This window comes from Phytophthora infestans, genomic scaffold (genome assembly GCF_000142945.1).
Source record: "Phytophthora infestans T30-4 supercont1.5 genomic scaffold, whole genome shotgun sequence".
Taxonomy (NCBI): domain Eukaryota; phylum Oomycota; class Peronosporomycetes; order Peronosporales; family Peronosporaceae; genus Phytophthora; species Phytophthora infestans.
Genome location: NW_003303754.1, coordinates 3,110,535 through 3,128,999, shown reverse-complemented (window position 1 = coordinate 3,128,999; position 18,465 = coordinate 3,110,535). Strand labels below are relative to the sequence as shown.

Below are 18,465 nucleotides of genomic sequence, written 5' to 3'. Positions count from 1 at the left end.
CTCACTACCTGCGGCATATGAACATGTGGTTAAGACGTTTTTGGCGAGTCATACACCTGCAGATCCCAATGCTCCCCCGAATTACGATCAGTTAGAGCATGCACTTGAGATGGCATACGACCGACGACAAGAGCGCAAAGCAGCTAACAAAGATGACGAAAGAAACGCTTACACTGACGGTGGTGGCAGAGGCCAAGGTGGAGACCGTGGTGGTGGTTCCGACAGAGGACGTGGCCAAGGCTGTGCTCGTGGCCGTGGTCAGGGCAGGGGAAAAGAAGTTGGTGACCGCAGTGCTGACGGTGGAGGTCGGGGTCATGGGCAAGGCTGTGGAGGATAACAAATCGGTGGATATCGTTGTTTTCACTGTGGTGAAGAAGGACACAAAGTACAGGCCTGCCTACACCTAGGTAAAATATCTTCAAATGACGACAGAAATACTAGTCGATCTAGTAAATGCGAAAAATTGAAATATGGCTCACATCCAAGTGAACATGGGGGTAACGATAGTAATCAAAGTGAAGAAAGTGCTTATGCCGAATCGAGTTTTTCCGTAGGGGATAAACAAAAAGAGGAGTTGACTGGCAGTCGGTGGTATCTTGGTCCCAGAGCTCCGACCTACCTGCATAAAGGTAAAATATTTTCAAATGACGACAGAAATACTAGTCGATCTAGTAAATGCGAAAAATTGAAATATGGCTCACATCCAAGTGAACATGGGGGTAACGATAGTAATCAAAGTGAAGAAAGTGCTTATGCCGAATCGAGTTTTTCCGTAGGGGATAAACAAAAAGAGGAGTTGACTGGCAGTCGGTGGTATCTTGATACTGGAGCTACGAGTCACATGACTAACGAAAACTTGATTTTACCTCATTCACACCACTGAGCGCTTCGGTGCGTGTTAGTGGGAATAACCGGTTTTCATTGGCTGTAGTGGGAACAGTGCAGAAAGAGCTGTTGACGTCACATGGAAAGAAGATGATTTTGCTTCATGATAAACGCTATGTTCCAGAGCTACAATCGGGCCTGTTCTCAGTCCGACAGCAAACTAGGAAGGTGTTAGTACCGATTGGGCGAGTTCAAAATTACTTTGATGACGAGAATAGAGTGTGGCGTGACAACTGCAAGAGATGATGAAACAAACCTCTACCGACTTGATGTGCTGAGCCCTACAGATACTGTAGCGTTGGTGACGACAGATGAAAGCCGCGTTGCATTGTGGCATAGCCGTTTGGGCATCCTGAAAAAATGTTTTTAATGAATTATTTCATCACTCTCGTTGGTCACTATCACATCTGGAGCTACGTGTTCCCGACCATTTCAGATGTGATTCCTGCGTGAAAGGGAATCTGACTCGAAAGGGTTTTCACGAACAGAGTAGAAATCAAGCGAAAGATTGGCTAGTCGGCGAATTTGCTCATGTGGATGTGTGGGGACCATATGCAGTGGCCTCTTTCTCTGGTAAACGACATTTTACCATATTCGTCGACGAGACTAGCCGTTTCATGACCCTGCTCTTGATGGAGTCACGCTCGGAGATCTATGGAACGTTCGAACGGTATTATGAAAGGGTGAAGACTCAACTGAACGTGCGAAGGAAAATCCTCCGTACTGACAATGCTCAAGAGCTCCAAAAGCTCGGACAAATCTGTAAGGCAAAATATGGCATGGAGTGTCAAACATACACCACAACCGAATGGCGTTGCCGAGAGAAAGATAGTGACTGTGACGGAAAGAAGGATATGTTTTTTTGTGCATTTTCAGCTCCCTTAGCAATTGTGGGCAGAAGCCCCCGTCACTGCCGCCTACTGCGTATATATTTTACCAAACGTCACTAGGCGAATGGAGATTCCGTATGCAATCTGGTATCGAGAGACGCCAGACTACCCTTGGCTTCGTACTTTTGGATGTGCGGCTTTGGCGTATACTGACAAGCCTGAAATACGCAAAATGGATGCCAAAGCTGGTGAAGTTGTATTTTTTGGATACGACCGAGAGAAACGTGGATATCGTCTATTGGACAGCCACTCCAGAGAGGCATTCTACTGCCATACAGCCATATTCTATGAAGCGAAGTCAGGTTGACTTATGGTAGAACAGTTACATATTGTTGATACAGCTTCAACGAAGTGAACGATGTCACTATGGAGAAAATCCCGGTTATACTGGATGAAGAGGCAACCAGGGATAGTGCTCGGACTGGTGGAGCTGACGAAGATGAGGTAAAAACCCTAGCTGGTGGGGCCCAGAATGAAGTGTAGCAGGAAAGCAATTATAGCGGACAGGGAGAGAAACGAGGTCAAACGAAATGTGACACCTCTGAATAGAATAAGACCCCAGAAAGAAATTGCGTGCTACCAAGCCGAGGACACGAGGTGTCTCGGAGCCAAATACTGTGTGCGATATTGACAATAATCATCAATTGGCAGACCACGTACAGCGTGAGTTGATGGCGCCGATTAGGAAGATGGCTCCTAACACACAGAAGGAGATCTGTGAAAAGAAGAGCAGTGGGCCGGAATTGATACCGGCTGCTAAAATACAGTTTCAAAGTGATACCCTTGACGAAGATAAGCCAGGTGTGGCTAATGAGGATATCTGTGCTACTTAGCGGTTTCCTACTCCGGTTAACGTACCTTGTGAGATGAAGACCACAAGACCAGAGGTGCTACTTCTTGTGGTAACACCAATGTAGAGCGCTTAACCATTTCTTCAAAGGTATGCGTTTACTGTGAAAGAAAGACTTCTGGTAGTTGAGGCAATGAGATAATCCATTAACACGGTGTGGGCATGCTTTCAAACCGCCAAGGTGACTGCGTAATTTTATTCATCTGGGGTAAGAGTATTGTAACCCAAAGGAATCAGTATATATTCGATCCTCTTATTGGAAGTGCGCTCGTGAGGCAATGCAGAAAGAGATGACAAAGATAAACGCACTAGCATGGTGGAAAGAATTCTGTTGCATTACCATGAGTGTCATTATTGAGCCCCAAACGATAAGTGAAGTCGAACAAAGCCCACAATTTATGTAGTTGAAGAGAACTGCATATACAGAATATCGCTCTTTGATCGAGAGCGAAACGTGGGTGCTGGTGCCACGAAAAAAACGCATGAAAGTATTGCGAAATCGATGGATCTTCCGTGTAAAGTACCTTGCAAATGGAAACATCGAGCGCTTTAAGGCTGGACTCGTAATAAAAAAGTTCATGCAAGCGTATGACATCGTCTACTTGTAGGTGTAATCCCCAGTAATGCAACTGGAGACCTTACGCGTCTTCTTGACGCTGTCAGCTGTCTAAAACTACAAAATGTACCAGATGGATGCCACCACAGTCTTTTTGAACGATCCCATTGATGTTGAAGTGTTCACGGAGCAGTTCGAAGATTACCTGGTTGAAGGGAAAGAGGACTGGGGGTGTCTCTTGAAAAGAGTCGCTATGGATTAAAACAAACGCCACGCGTGTGGTTTCGCTTATTAAAGTCACACTTGGAAGAACAAGGTTTTGGTCAGATCAATTGCAAGCCATGTGTATCCGTGAAAGTCATTGATGTTTTATTTGCTGTCTACGTGGATGATCTAATCCTGTTTGCACCGGCAAAAGATCTGACTTCCCAGACGAAGCAAATGCCGCAAATAAAATTCACCATGAAGGATCTTGGAGAGCTTCACTATATCTTGGGGTGGGAAATCCCAAGAAATCGTCAAGAGAGGACGGTCTTTATTGACCATCGAAATTACGCGACATCGGTGCTGGCGATATTCGGAATGAAGGAGTGCAACGGATGTAAAACGCCGAGCACATCAAATTGGATACTGAGCAAGACGACGTGCCCACCGAACCCAGATGAACAGGAGCTAATGCGAGCAAAACCGTATTGCGAAGTAGTAGGAAGCTTGATGTATCTGATGTTGAGGTCGCACCCTGATCTGTCTTGTTTAGTCAGAGAATGTAGCCAATTCTTCCAGAACCCTGGTATACTACACTGGCATACTGTAAATCGCGGACTACCATATCTAAAAGAGACACTAGACTGGGGTTACGGCTGGGAGGGATTGCATGGGTGCAAAAAAATTGGATCAACATCTGACTGCTTTTGCTGATGCTGATTTTTCGAATCGGGTGGATGATCGCAAATCGGTTGCTAGGTATCCCAGTACTGTGGAAGTACCATATCATGGAGTAGTCAAACAGAAAAACGGTGGTACTGCATACCATCGAAGCCGAATATATGGCACTAAGTCTAATCGTACAGGAGGTGATAAATCTACGGCAAATGCTGAAGAGACTCCAGATGAAACAATACAAGCCTACATACGTATTTGGAGATAATGAGAGCGACATGTTGAAAAAAAAAATATTTTTCGATTGTTCAAAGATTTTACTTGAAATAAGAAAATATTGTTTTAGAAAAATTAGAGATATAAACAAAAGCCAACACAAGCGTCCGTTCGCCACGGCATATTTGTGTGCCCACCACGCGTTTCTTGTCGCTTACAAGCTGTACATCTTGATCTTGAGGAGGATGGCCGAGACCAAGAAACCTAGAGTGGACATGACACCACCCAGAAACACCGGCAGCTTGTATCCAAGCGAGGTGTTAACGATAGCAGCACCAATAGCGTAGTTGAGGAGCTGGCCGAAGCAGTTGGCCGAGTTCAATGCCCCCACGTATATACCGATGTCCACATCCTCGCCCATCACGTGGATGACAACCGGCACGATGCAGGAGAACCAAATCGAGGAGGTCATACCCGTGATGGCAACCACGAAGACGTCGAATCCCTTGTTGTCGACCCACGCCATGACCATAAGGAGCATCTGTGGAATGGTCGACATCGTGAGGACCCACTTGAGACCGAATTTGCTCACCAGAAACGGGATACACCACGAGTAGACGTAGCCTACAATGCTGTACAGAAGATCGGCAGTCCCACCGGCGAGACTGACACCGTCGCTGTAGGCATTCTGGGGTTCCGAGCAGGGGTCACAATTATCAGCATTGGTAGCGGCTACCAATGCGGTACGGCTACCAGGTAGCCGTACCGCCATACACTTCAAGGCCGAAAAATTGCTACTTGTTTCCGTTGTATGCCGTGGAGCCGTACAACACAAAGAACAAGCCAAAAGAGTACACGATCAGCGTAGCGGGCAAATTCTTGATGCAGCGGTAGATCGAGTAGAAAGCTCCCATAACCTGAACCCAGGCTGACGACTTTTCCACTGTGCTGGGATCGAGCGGGGTCTCGTGCGCGAAGACGCAAGCGACTGTCATACAGATAGCCATCGAGACGGAGAGCATACCCATGAACCAGTGCAGCGACTTGTAAGCGGCTCCGAAGATCTCGATGTACAAAGCAAAGACAATGGCTCCGAGCGTAGACCAAGCCTGTCCAAGAGCGGCTCCGGTTGTCTGTCGGTCTCCAGCAAAGTCGGCGATAAGAAGCATAGCGGGGGTCTGCACCACATTGACAATGATGTCCATCCAGGCGTAAAAAATGATCGTGAATACCGACGTCCACGTACGGTCGGTCTCGCCGTCAGTACCGTCCCCGTGGTCCCCAAGAGCGTCACCGATATCGCGAGTGTAGCCCATAGCAATCCAACAGACCACACTGAGGATACCGGCGGCAATCAGGTACGGACGGCGACGTCCAAGACGAGAGGTGGTGCGGTCGCTGAAGACACCGATGCTGGGACCGACAATGACTCCTACTATAGGACCGATAAATTGGGTCAGCTGGACAGCGCTGTTGGGCAGCATTGTCGACAGGTACGGACCCAGAGCGGCCCACTGCGCCGCCCAAGCCATACGGACGGCCATACGCGGCATAGACACTGCGAGTAGCAGCCCAATCGACGGATGGTGCGTCGGCTTCTTGTTATCGAGCGCAGTCATTGAGCCAGGCTTGGGTGACGCGTGAAGCTCGTAACCGGGGGTGGCTGCTTGTATATCTTTCATGGTGCTGTAGCTCGAGGATTGGATGCGTGTTGTGGAAAGCAGATCCAAGAATGAACAGCACATTTACTACGTGTATCACATCAAGTTGTGAGTCCTATAATACTGATATGAGGATCTATCGTGTCGGCGTTGTTACAGACTGCAGAACATGTACCGCCGACACTACAACATGGATAATAGACGAGGACATTTTCGTCCTTGTCATAAAAAATGACGTTTTTTTTAAGTTGTACTACAAAAATCACACTTACAATTCGTGCACTTTTATAGTTGGAAACGAATACCATTCATTATCTTTGAATGCATTAACAACAGTATTGTAACGCGCGTCTGGTTTTGTCAAAACGTGTGCTTAGCGTCACTCTCAAGATGGTGAAACCACCTTTAATACTGACACACGACACAGTAACTGCGCCGGGTTGATCTAACTTAAACGCAAACCCGGCAATAGACCATGTGGAGCGTAGCGAAGCTTAGCCTACCCCGCCCCGCATGACATGTAGTTTTAAGTTTCGTTTCTTGAGTAAGTGACATATGCCTTCCTTTGTTCTCACACACCAGTACAGTAGCCGAACCGCTTCGTGTTACACCGATTTGTACAGTTAATTCCCTCGAGAAGCCTTTCTTACCTACCAGTTTGACTGCTCGTAAAATAGGACAGACTTACACAACGACTACAGTACAAAGAAAATGAGACTTAATTTCTAGATTGGACATCTGCAGTACACAGCTTTACGAGTTTCCACGAGAGGACCCTGGATGTCCCGCTTCTGGGCATATTCATTGGATTTGTCCCTTTAACTTTCTGGCAATCAAAAACACATCTGATCTGTGCACTGCGTGAAAATGCTCTCCACTGATAACTCCAGTACGTGTATTACGCGTATTGGCACGTACACGCACTGTCAATATTGCCGATCTTATAAGAATACGCGTTCTGACGACCTTTTCACTTTCTGACAAAACGTATGTGTACCCATACACGTTCTGATCATTATTTGCCAGTCGATACAGAGAGTAATGCATTAATCATAGTATTACTGTACGCATTTTGAAGACATAAAGCGGAGAAGGAGTCTGTTACTTTGAAATATATCTTACCTAGTGTGTTGAGTACATGAAATAGACTGCGTATATGTAATGTACTGAGCATGTAGGTACATGTAATAGTAGCAAATTAACACATAAATCGCTGGGTAGTTGAATCTCGCTTCAATTAGCTTGAAACGATGCTCCAGCGTATCGAAATGCTGAGCGATTTCTTGATCCTTACTATAGTAAATCCTGTCCTAAATAAACCTTAAGAAACCTGATATCCTGTCGTACATGATATATCTCAGACCCACCAAGTCCATTCCCAGAGATTACTATAGAGTAAACTTGATATTGCAAAAATGACAGACCTGATACGAAATTTTGGGGACAGCAAGTGTATATGCGTAGCCTACGACTACGTAATGGCCGTGAAAACCTGTAATTAGTGCTATGTCAGCAACCAGCAACTAGCATTGTTTGACAGCATCGATGTGTTCCAAATAGGTATGTACCAAAAATTGTAACTGTCCGGACTAAATTTTTGTAACGGGGTACGTAGCCCTAAGTGTACCCTGGTTACATGAAGTGTGACACTTCACACTTCAGGAGTATGACACGTCATACTCCGAGATATTTGGTACAAGGTACCAAGGTCGTTCAAAGCCAACCATTGGTTAAATGACATTGCATTTCTATAGGTAACTAACAGTTTGTATTAAACCCAAACTTAACCTACCTATAAATATACTCAGTTTACAATCTACCTTATTTTAGGTCACTTCGCTCTCTTTAATTAAAGAGGGGACCTGTGAACTGCCGTTCACCTGAGAGTTTGTATACTCTCGGAAGATAACTTCCTCTAGCGCAAGGTGCTGTGTGACCCCGTCACACTTGGTAGCACTAGTAGTCAATTCACGCCACCGCGGGTAGACTACCTGAACCTCTCCGAAGCTCGTTGCCATGGATAGGAACGACTTCTCCCATATGAACGACTCTCAGTTCGAGTCGGTTCGGAAGATGGCAGGCATCTTCGGGATGGAGGCCATGCAGAGCCTGGTGGTGTCAACACCGGCTGAGCAGCTCGAGCGCGTCAATGCATTCGACGCGTACGAGCAGGGCCTCATCGCGCATGTGCGGGAGAACCTGCAGGCTCCGGCGGCGGGAGCAAATCCGCCCCACCCGAAGCCAATACGGCTGAAGGTTAAGCCGTATGAAGGGAAGGAAGGCGAGAGCCTTCACTTCTGGGTCCGAGAAGTAGAGCTCGCGATGGACGCGGCTCTGATCTCGACCGAGCAACTGCGTGTTGCTTTTGCACTCTCCAACCTTAGCGGTCGTGCTAAGCGTTGGGTGTACACTCGGGAAGCAACATCCCCTGGATGTTTTACATCCTGGGCTCAGCTTTGCGAACAGCTCCGAGCCGCATTTCTCCCGGCGAACTACGAGTACCGCCAGCGTTCGCGCTTCCTCGCGTGTAAACAAGGAAGGCGCGAACTGCACGAGTATGTGCAAGAGATACGGGAGCTCACGGCGTCCCTAGTGGGAAACCCACTCAATGAACACATCAAGATGACTGTGTTCATGGACGGCCTTCGAGTGGGCCCCGCACGCAATCAGCTGTTCCGGGTGCAGTCAAGCACCCTTGAAGAGGCGATTAAAGTGGCTCTTCAGGAAGAGTACAGCCATCGCCAGGCGCGTACGCCGGCCTCAGCGTGGCCTGGGAGTTCCTTGTCGGCCCCCGGTCGAACAAGCCCCAACGGACCAGTTCCCATGGAGCTCGGGTCCGCCGAACAGCGTGACATCCGCTGCTTCGGCTGTGGGAAGATGGGCCACTTCAAGCGCGACTGTCCCGCGGAAAGACTCCGCAGACGGTCCTTCCCCAAGCCCGTCCTCAAGGGTCGCTGGCAGAAGCCAGGATCCCGGGGACAAGGGAACGCAGAGAACCAGTAGGGGCGGGGCGCCCTACTGGGGAAGAACTAAGTCTTCGTGATGGGTGCGCGGGTGGCGCGTACCACGGGGACTTAGCCCTGAGAGTCTTCGCACTCTCGAATCGGCAAAGAGCAGCGGCGGGTTGCTCGTAGTACACGGATGTGTACGGGGATACGATCATCCCTTTAGAATCTTGATTGACTCTGGGGCGTCGAAGAGTTTCGCACGCCGCCAGACGGTTGCTCGTAACAGCAACCAGTTGTCTGATGCTTTGAGAGAAAGCAAGGGCAACGGGACGGTGTCAGTGCGACTGGCCGACGGGAAGGTCGTCACTGTCCCCAACGTCCAAGTGGATCTGGCCGTCAAGTTTAAGGACTTTGACAGCCTCGAACAGTTCACTGTTCTCGATATGGATCCATATGATATGATCCTGGGCATGCCCTGGCTTGAGAAGCACGAGCCCTGGATCGACTGGCGAGGCAAGGCAATCGGTGCCAGCCGCCCTGCGCAGTCCGACAGAGCATTGGTGAGTCATGTTCCCACCTCTGTCAGGACCCGGGGCGCCCGCGAGGGCTGCCAGGGTACCAAAGCGTCCGGCAGATGCTTGGGAGTCGTCGACGTATATGACGACTCCGAGGATGTTTTGATGGTGGCCGCGCCCAGAAGAGGCGCTGGCCAAGTGGGTAACTTAGGTCCACAGGCGGGTAACTTAGTTCCGCAGGCAGCTGCAGCTGTCATGAACACTGAGAACAGCGTGTTCAGAGTGGGTAACAGAGTTCCACTCACGGTCGCCCAGACGATAACTGAAGAGGAAGACGTCGGATACGCTTCCTGTGTGGGTAACACAGTGCCACACGCGGTCGCCCAGACCTTAACTGAAGAGGAAGGCGTTGAACACGCTTCCTGTGTGGGTACAACAGTACCACACGAGGCCACGAGTGCCTCGGATGTCGTAGCAACGACATTCCTAGACGTGGGCAGCAAAGCTCCCCGTCACAGACGCCGTCGACAAAGACGCCGCCGCCGCCTCAAGTCGGATCCGAACTTCGTTCCGATCGACGTCTCCTCAAGCGACTCGGAGTCCAGGGCCCGGGCTCCTCCGACGAGGCCGGTGGAAGAGTGTTATCACTTCTTCGATGGCGAGACAGGTTTACCCGTCAAGGCATCTGGTGTCCATTTGGAACCGTTGCCAGAGGTTGCAGAGATACTGAACCTCGAGGAGATGACGGCTGAGTCTTTCCTGGCCAACCTCAAGGCTGGAGAGATTGCTGAGATGGTACTCATGAGACCTGAGACCACTCAGGAGGAGCTGAACTCCTCCTCTGTCTTGGACGAGAACGTCCTGGAAAACATGAACAAGCAGCGTCAGGCGCGCTTGGGTTCTGAGATTCTCAAGAGCCCCAAGGATCCGGTGTATCCTTTGGTGACGGAGTATGCGGACGTGGTGAACAAACACCCACCGACCCAACTCCCATCGGATCGAGGCGTACGGCACGAGATTGATCTCGTGCCCGGCACAAAGTATTGTGTCACGAGGCAATGGCCTCTCCCGCACGAACAGTGCGAGGTCATTGATGCCTTCTTCGCCGCAAAAGCGAAGGCAGGCATGGTGCGGGAATCGAAATCCCCGCACTCGACGCCGACTTTCTGCGTTCGTAAGCCAAACGGAAAGTGGCGTCTGGTTCACGCTTATAATAAGCTGAACAACGCAACGGTGCCGGCCCAAACACCGATCCCACGAAAGGATGTGTTGTTGAATAACATGGCCGGGAGCGTACTGTACAGTGCGCTGGATTTGGTAGACGGATACTACCAAATCCTGATGAGAGAGAGCGACATCCCGCTCACCGCGGTAAGTACTTCAAGCGGCATGCTTTGGGAGTGGCTCGTCATGCCGCATGGCTTGTCTAACGCCCCGGCGACGATCAATCGCCTGGTGACGCAATTGTTCGCCCTTTGCGTACCTTCGTACAGACGTACTTCGACGACATTTTCGTCCATAGCCGTGCCGAGGGAGGCAAGACGGCCATGGAGGTGCATCTAGGACACCTCCGTCGAGTGTTGGACGCGATGCGAGCGAACAAGCTCTACGCCAACATCGACAAGTGCGTTTTCGCGTCACGAGAGATCAAAGTTCTCGGTTGCTTCGTAAGCAACGTGGGCGTTCGGGCTGACCCAAACAAGGTCAAGGCCATAGCAGCATGGCCGACGCCCCGATCCCAGAAGGATCTTCGAAAGTGGTTGGGCTTGGCCAACTACCTTCACAAGTACAGCGCTGGGTACGCGGGCTTCGCTAAGCCCTTGTCGAGCCTCCTTCAGAAGGACGTCGACTGGCGCTGGGAACAAGAGCACCAGGATGCTTTTGACAGCATCAAGGCCAGTCTCCAAGAGGTCCCTGTCCTGGCTCTGCCTGACGAGACGAAGCCGTTTAACGTCGTCTGCGATGCCTCCGATTACGCCATCGGGTGTGCATTGCTGCAGGACGACACGGCTGGACAAGAACGAGTCATCTCGTTCCAGTCCCGGCAGCTCAAAGCCGCCGAGCGGAACTACCCTGTCCATGACAAGGAGCTCCTGGCAATGAAATATGCCCTTGTGAAGTTCCGTGTTCACCTTCTGGGCTCTAGGCCCTTTGTGATCTACACAGACCACGCGTCCTTGAGGACGGCGACTAACTCGCCTCACCTCTCCCAACGAATGGCGAGGTGGCTGTCCTTCTTCGCGGAATATAACTTCCGCGTCGAGTACAAGCCGGGCAAGCTCAACGTGCTTGCGGACGCCCTCTCTAGGCGTCCCGACTATGAGTTGGCCCACATCACGCGGGTGACAACGGATCTATATGATCGGATACGCATGGCGTATCGGGACGATGAGGCTGTCGCGCCTATCGTCAAGTTCCTTAAGGCCGGAACGAGCGCGAAGTCCGACTGGCTCTCGTCGCGACAGCGCTCACGGCTCCACCGATATGAGTTGAAGGAGGGCCTCCTCTATTATCGGGTGGAGCCCACTGATCCTCTACGGGTGGTCGTACCCAACGACGAGGATCTGAAGTTCGACACCCTGGCGGAGGCGCATGACGCGCCCTCCAGCGGCCACTTGGGCCGCGAGAAGACCTTTCTGTCGGTCTCTCAGTCCTTCTGGTGGACCCACATGTACAAGTGGGTCGCCCGGTACGTCAAGACATGTGAAACATGTCAGCGGGTCAAACCCGCAGGGCACTCTTCGGCTCCACTACAGAGCCTGCCTGTACCGGCTGATTGTTGGAAGTCGATGAGCCTTGACTTAATCTTTGGGCTTCCCGCCGACGAACACGGTAACACCGGAATTTTGGTGTTTGTGTGTCGGCTGAGCAAGATGATACATCTTGCTTCAGCTCCCGTCACTGTTACGGGCGAACAAACCGCAAGGTTGTTCGTCGATGGAGTGTTCCGCTATCACGGTCTCCCAGAGACGATTGTCTCGGATCGAGACCCGCGGTTCACTGCTGCGTTTTGGAAAACGCTGTTCCCTTTACTGGGAACTCGTCTGCAGATGTCCACTGCGGACCATCCGCAGACCGACGGCCAAACAGAGCGCGTCAATCGAGTGCTCGAGGACACTCTGCGCAGTGTGTGCGCGGCAGCACCACGTACGTGGTCGACGCAGCTCCCAGTTGTTGAGTTTGCGCTCAACAACGCGGTGCACGCGTCCACGGGTTTCACGCCGTTCTTCTTGAACGGCTTCCGCCACCCCAGAGTGCCTCTCACGCTTCGAGGAGACACTGACTCCTCTATTCTAAGTGGGGGAGAGGCTCGGAAAGACCTTACCTCCCAGGTCTCGGATGTGAGACCAGTTTCGCTGCGGAAACAGGTGGAATCCTTTATGGATACCAAGCTGAACATTGTCAGCAGGGTCCGCGATGCCATGGCAGCGGCCCAAGATAAACAAAAGGACTACTCAGACAAACAAGGAAGAGGAAACTTAAGTATATTTGAGGTTGGTGACTTAGTGTTGCTAGACACGAGGAACCTACCTCTAGACACTGTTAGCTCTGTCGGCAGCAACAAGCTGAAGCACCGCTTCATCGGACCTTTTGCAGTCCTGGCCAGACATGGTGCGTCGTACACCATCGACCTTCCAAAGTCAATGACGACGCACCCGACGTTCTATGTCGGACGTCTTAAGCGGTACTTTGACCCGCAGGGGGTTGCTGACTCGCAGACCCCCCTTGACCCAGCTCCTCGAAGCGAGGACCGGTCACAGTCGTCGACGAGGGCGTCGGAGCAGGCACCCAAGCCTCGGTCGGGACGGCAAGGCTGCGGTCAAGACCGTACGCCGGAGGGGCTCCATACGAACGGACCCCGGCGCCATACGCCGAGTACGCTGAGTACGCCGGGTACGCACCATACGCGTACGTCTGGGAGTGTGCCGCAGGCGGCTCCGGACGTGGCAACAAAGCCTCGATCCGTCGGATCATGCGAAAGGCCTCGTCCAGATCGGACGAAGAGGCCCGGCGGTCCACCCGCAGGTGCAGGCTCGCGACCTCTCGCTCCACCAGGTCCAGGCGGCCCGCAAGACGAGCGAGCTCGCTCTGACTCCTGGCCTGGGCGGCAGCATTACCGCCAGTCCCAAGGCCAAGTGCAATCGCAAGCACGAGGACACGTTGACGGAGGCGGTCAACCTCAGAGTCCCGTGTCGGACCCGCAGTCGGAGCACTCGGACGAGAGTGGCTCTCGGGAGGCGCCGAGTACTCGTACTCGTACGAGGGCACCTCCGCCCCTGCTTGACCGGAATGGAGAAGTCCACTTCCACGTGGAGCGGATCCTCCAGGAGCAACGGTGTCGCGGCAAGCGACAGCTCCTCGTGAAGTAGAGAGGTTATGCCCACTCCGAGAACTCGTGGGAGCCGATTGAACGGCTCCTGATTTACTGCCCGAAGGCTGTCGCAATCTGGGAACAGAAGCGGCGGCAGCTTCATAAGTAGTCCGGGGCTTCTTGCCCGAACGGGGTACGGTCGATGAATACATACCGTACCCGCGCTCATCGTGAGCGCTAGAAGCCGCGCGCTTCAGGATGTCCCTTGGCAGCATACGCTTGCTGATCAAGTGGGCAAACCTCACACGAAGATCACGCTGGTCCAGGATGTGGGACAGCTGCTGATCTTCATGGAGTTCCCGTAACTCCGTGGGTGAGTACTTGAGAGTCTCCACCCACGCCCAGAACATGTCCTCACAAGAACTCCACGTGAGACAGTTCTCGGGCATAACCCAGGGGTATCCCCAAACAGGATAGAGACCACCCCGGGTCTCGGGCTTCTTACGACAAGTCGTGAAGTCCTTAAGGGGAATGCGGTGTGGCGCGAGAAGCACACACCGAGCAGCCTCCACGTTGTCGACGAACAACTGTTCTTTCTGAACAAGGGCTCGTTCATAGATGCCCCTAGAAGTGTGGCCGCCCACAAGGCCACGAGGAGCGACGAGAAGCTCTAAGAAGAGGTCAGCCCCAGAGCTCTCCTCGGGAGGCCAATACCCTCTTGAGTTGATGGCAGCTCCCTGGCTGACGGGTGCCGCCACCGAACCCCCACGCACACGCTGGGCAGCTTGGCAATCCTCCTGCTGCTGGTCGAGGTCATTCGAGACCTCCTGGGGCTCAACGATAGCACCCTCCTCTTCCTCTTCTTCCTCCTTCTCCTCCTCTTCATCCGAGGAGCCGAAGAGACTCTGATAGGAGCGTCGAGTCTCCTTCTCCTCGCGGAGTGGAGACTTAGAGGCGGTACGCTTCTTTGAGGGCTTGGCACCTTCGGCTTTAGAGGCCTTAGCGCGCGCAAGACCCTCGGCAAGCGAGAGACGTTTGCGAGGACTCCCTTCCTCATCACCACCAGCTTTGGGAGCGTCCTTAGCCTTAACGGCCGGACTCTCAGAGCGCACAGAGGTCCTGGGACTGTGATCACCGTGATCACTAGCGGACGACTGCACGCTGTCTTCTTTGTGCTCACTGGGCACTGGGTTGTGCCCTCCCACAGAGCCCGCAGGAGCATCATGAGTGCTCCCGGACTCGGCATCGTCCTCACTGTCCGAGTTGAACTCACGTTCTACGAACCGAGGGTTCGGACGATTGTCTGAAGATGAGGGCGACGGGCTGCGGCGCTTGCTTGCTCGCTTGCCCACAGCCGCGTCACCCGAGGAACCGATCGCCTCGGAGGCCACCAGTAGCCTCCTTGAGTGCCGAGTTTTTGCCGTGAGGCTTAGTGGTCTTGGCTTGCGCCTTACCGGCAGCAGCCTTGGAGCGTGTCTTAGCACCGCTCTTAGCAGTGCCACGAGGCATGTTAGCGGTCGAAGTGGAGACCTAGACGAAGAGCGCACAGGTTGCTGCTCGAGGCTTTAACTGTGAAGTGAGCCTCCGCCGCGCTCATGCGGCCAAGTCGATGGTTTTCGACTTTGAGAATGAGAGTTTGCGACGAACACCTCTTGATTCTGATTGGTCGGTAAACCGAACCTAAGTGGGGGAGGATGTAACGGGGTACGTAGCCCTAAGTGTACCCTGGTTACATGAAGTGTGACACTTCACACTTCAGGAGTATGACACGTCATACTCCGAGATATTTGGTACAAGGTACCAAGGTCGTTCAAAGCCAACCATTGGTTAAATGACATTGCATTTCTATAGGTAACTAACAGTTTGTATTAAACCCAAACTTAACCTACCTATAAATATACTCAGTTTACAATCTACCTTATTTAGGTCACTTCGCTCTCTTTAATTAAAGAGGGGACCTGTGAACTGCCGTTCACCTGAGAGTTTGTATACTCTCGGAAGATAACTTCCTCTAGCGCAAGGTGCTGTGTGACCCCGTCACAATTTTAGTCTGGCACAATGGTCCTCCCTCGAAAACAAAACTCTATCGTGTTTTATCTTTTCTGAAAATGAGCTTTATTGACATGAAGTCGAAAATATTAATAGTGGAGGTCTACATAATAATATTATGACATCATGCTATTTTGTATACATGTCACTGCAGAAACATGTAGCCAACGCTTCTTGCCTACATAACGTAGGTGAAAAAGCGTTGAATGTCCTAGTTTAACAAATTATGAGTCCAGGAGAAACTTACATACCTAAATCCATTTGACAGTTTCAGTATGATATGCCTGAGTGCCTCCACATTAAACCTGTAAACGCACAGCGAAGTACATTTGCATTTTATGCTTCTCTAAGCCGACATGCTCAGGGACCATCACAATGCAATTGGATATTGTTTAATATCCTTGAGACCCGCCAAATAAATAACGGCGCTATTTGCTTATTGCCCGATGCAGATGCGCGTCATGGTCCACCACTACGCTCAGTCGCCGCCATATCTCACGGCGGCAAAAACCGCGGAAGTGGGCGGAACTGATGTGCCCACTGGATTCATGATTCAGGAAGGAGTCTACCTTGAGAACCCTCCCGCCGCACACACCATTTCAACTGAATTCCTGTACAGCCACCTTGCGCCGGCAAATTCCAAACATTTTGCGTTATCCTCGGTAGTAACCTTTTAAGCGTACAACTCCCTTCGATAATAACCTACTAAATATGCAAAAACCTTAGATAAGAACTTGCTATGTGCGCAACTACTTTAAGCGGCGTTTCTTCCTGTTGTTCTCAACGGCTTGAGCAACCGCACTGCCATTCCACAAAGACTGGTTGTATTGCAAGAACTGCAGTGATTCCAGAGTCGCCGGGTTCAGTCCTCGGCGGAGACGCGAGTAGATAATGCCAGCTCTGAAAAATAGTCGTTTAGCGTCATTTGACGTTGGGGGAGCCTGGATCAGATCAACTTTTGTTGATGGAGCTGTCTCTTCAGCATCAGCGAGGGCAACGTCGGCAAAGGAGCGCTCCTTGGTCGGATCCGGACTGGTCACATCCGCACTTAGCGCAGATGTACCGTCTGACGGCAACAACCTTGCAATGGCAGTACGCACGCCTCGGAACAGCGACCAATCGTTTCAGAAAAGCACTTTAACGATGGCGTTCTCGAAGTTGAAGAAATTCACAAGGGTGGACGAGGCGCCGAGTTGCGAGCTTGTGATAGGATAGTTCCTGATCACATGGTCAAAAAGAAGTCGGACGTCCAGTCGAGATAGTGTTGCCGTCTGCATTTTTTTGCTCACGCTTTTAAAGTTTTTGACATAATCGTACAGAGCGTTTAGGCGGACATTTTCACGCGGGGTGGGGACTGGCGTCTATGTTCTTCCGTGGATCATGCCCTTTTCCGTTAATGCGCTCTCTCTTTTGGGCTCATGCTCTTCCGTAGCACGACCCGCTTTCGTGGCTGCTAGCTATCCCCTGTTCTCAAATGTTTACGTGGGTTGCACCGGCTTCGTGGCACATACTATTTCGTGGCCATTGACCTCCCATCGCCGGTACTCTAGCCGAAGGATGCTATTCCGTGGTTTGGTGCCTCCACGCAGTCATGTTGTTCCGTCCCCCGAGCATCGTGCTCTCCTGGTGAGGTTCCATTGACCGCGTTATCACGCTATCGTGAAATCGCGGTGTGGTTATGCTGTCTATGGTATTGTGCTCGCGTAGTGCACCGCCCGTGTTATCGTGCTCTACAATGGCATCGTGCTCCACGGTGTGTCATCGTGGTGACCACAATCGTTGCCCCGTGATTTCGTGACTGGCACGCCGTCCGTGCAATCCTGTTTTCATGTACTACTGTCCTCCGCGGCTCGGTAATATTAGGCTCTACACTTGTATCGTGTTACGTGGCTAGGTGATCTCTCGTCTATAGCTCTCGTGGTTGCTTGGTTTTCCATGGTCGGACCACCGTCCATGCTAGTGTGCTCTCCGTAGTCTCGTGGCTGGTCTGCCTTCTGTGCAATTATGTTCTGATCCTCCGTGGCTTGGGGAGCTCAGGTTCTACATCTCGGCGGCTTGGTGATTTCCCGTCTAGAGATCGGCGGCTACGTTCTTCCATGGTTTAGTGGCACATGCCATGCTATCGTGTTATCTTGTGGTGTCGCGGTTACTCTGTCGTCCGTGAGATCGTTAGCTACCGTAGTATCGTGCTGTCGGACTCGGTGAGCCCCGGTTCTACCCTAATATCGTGCTCCATTTCTCGGATGATCTTCCGTTTATGGTATGCCGCGGCTTAATGTTTGGTCGGTCGACTGAGCCCCGTGTTCTACCGTGGTGCTATGATAGAGTTGCTGTCTGTGCATTCTTACCGCTATGTGCTCTATCGTGGCTTCATACGTGCGTGCGCTTCCGTAGCCATGCTTTTCAGCATGTTGAAGTGTCTAAATAGTTAGTTCCCTTCCGTATCCCGTGTGCTTTTGTCATATCCTTGTCCTTCTGTCCTTTCCATGGCTATGTGTTCTTCCGTCTTTCACGCTACGCATAAAACTTCGTGATTTGCATTGGCTAAGTCTTCTATCATCGCCTATGACCTTCCGCGCTTCATGTTGATCTTCTATCTCATTCTGTACGTAGTGTAGGTCGGGGTTCCTTCGTGTTTCGTGTTCTTGTTTAGTCACGAGCCTCCGCACTAACATAATCACAAACGCTGCTCCCATTGTTTTTA

The 18,465-nt window shown here is 51.5% G+C and overlaps 2 protein-coding genes across 2 annotated transcripts; both read right to left on the bottom strand.

Annotated features, from left to right (window-relative positions):
* Nucleotides 1–4,490: 4,490 nt before the first annotated feature.
* Nucleotides 4,491–4,817, bottom strand: PITG_04304 (uncharacterized protein; the record flags this gene model as incomplete). The annotated part of the gene is made up of 1 exon (XM_002905908.1): nt 4,491–4,817. One exon carries the CDS (start codon nt 4,815–4,817, stop codon nt 4,491–4,493), a length of 327 nt encoding a protein of 108 aa, XP_002905954.1.
* A 253-nt stretch (nt 4,818–5,070) lies between these two features.
* Nucleotides 5,071–5,958, bottom strand: PITG_04303 (Glycoside-Pentoside-Hexuronide (GPH):Cation Symporter Family; the record flags this gene model as incomplete). The annotated part of the gene is made up of 2 exons (XM_002905907.1): nt 5,071–5,073; nt 5,134–5,958. The coding sequence occupies 2 exons, from the start codon at nt 5,956–5,958 to the stop codon at nt 5,071–5,073; spliced, it is 828 nt and encodes a 275-aa protein (XP_002905953.1).
* Nucleotides 5,959–18,465: the final 12,507 nt, after the last annotated feature.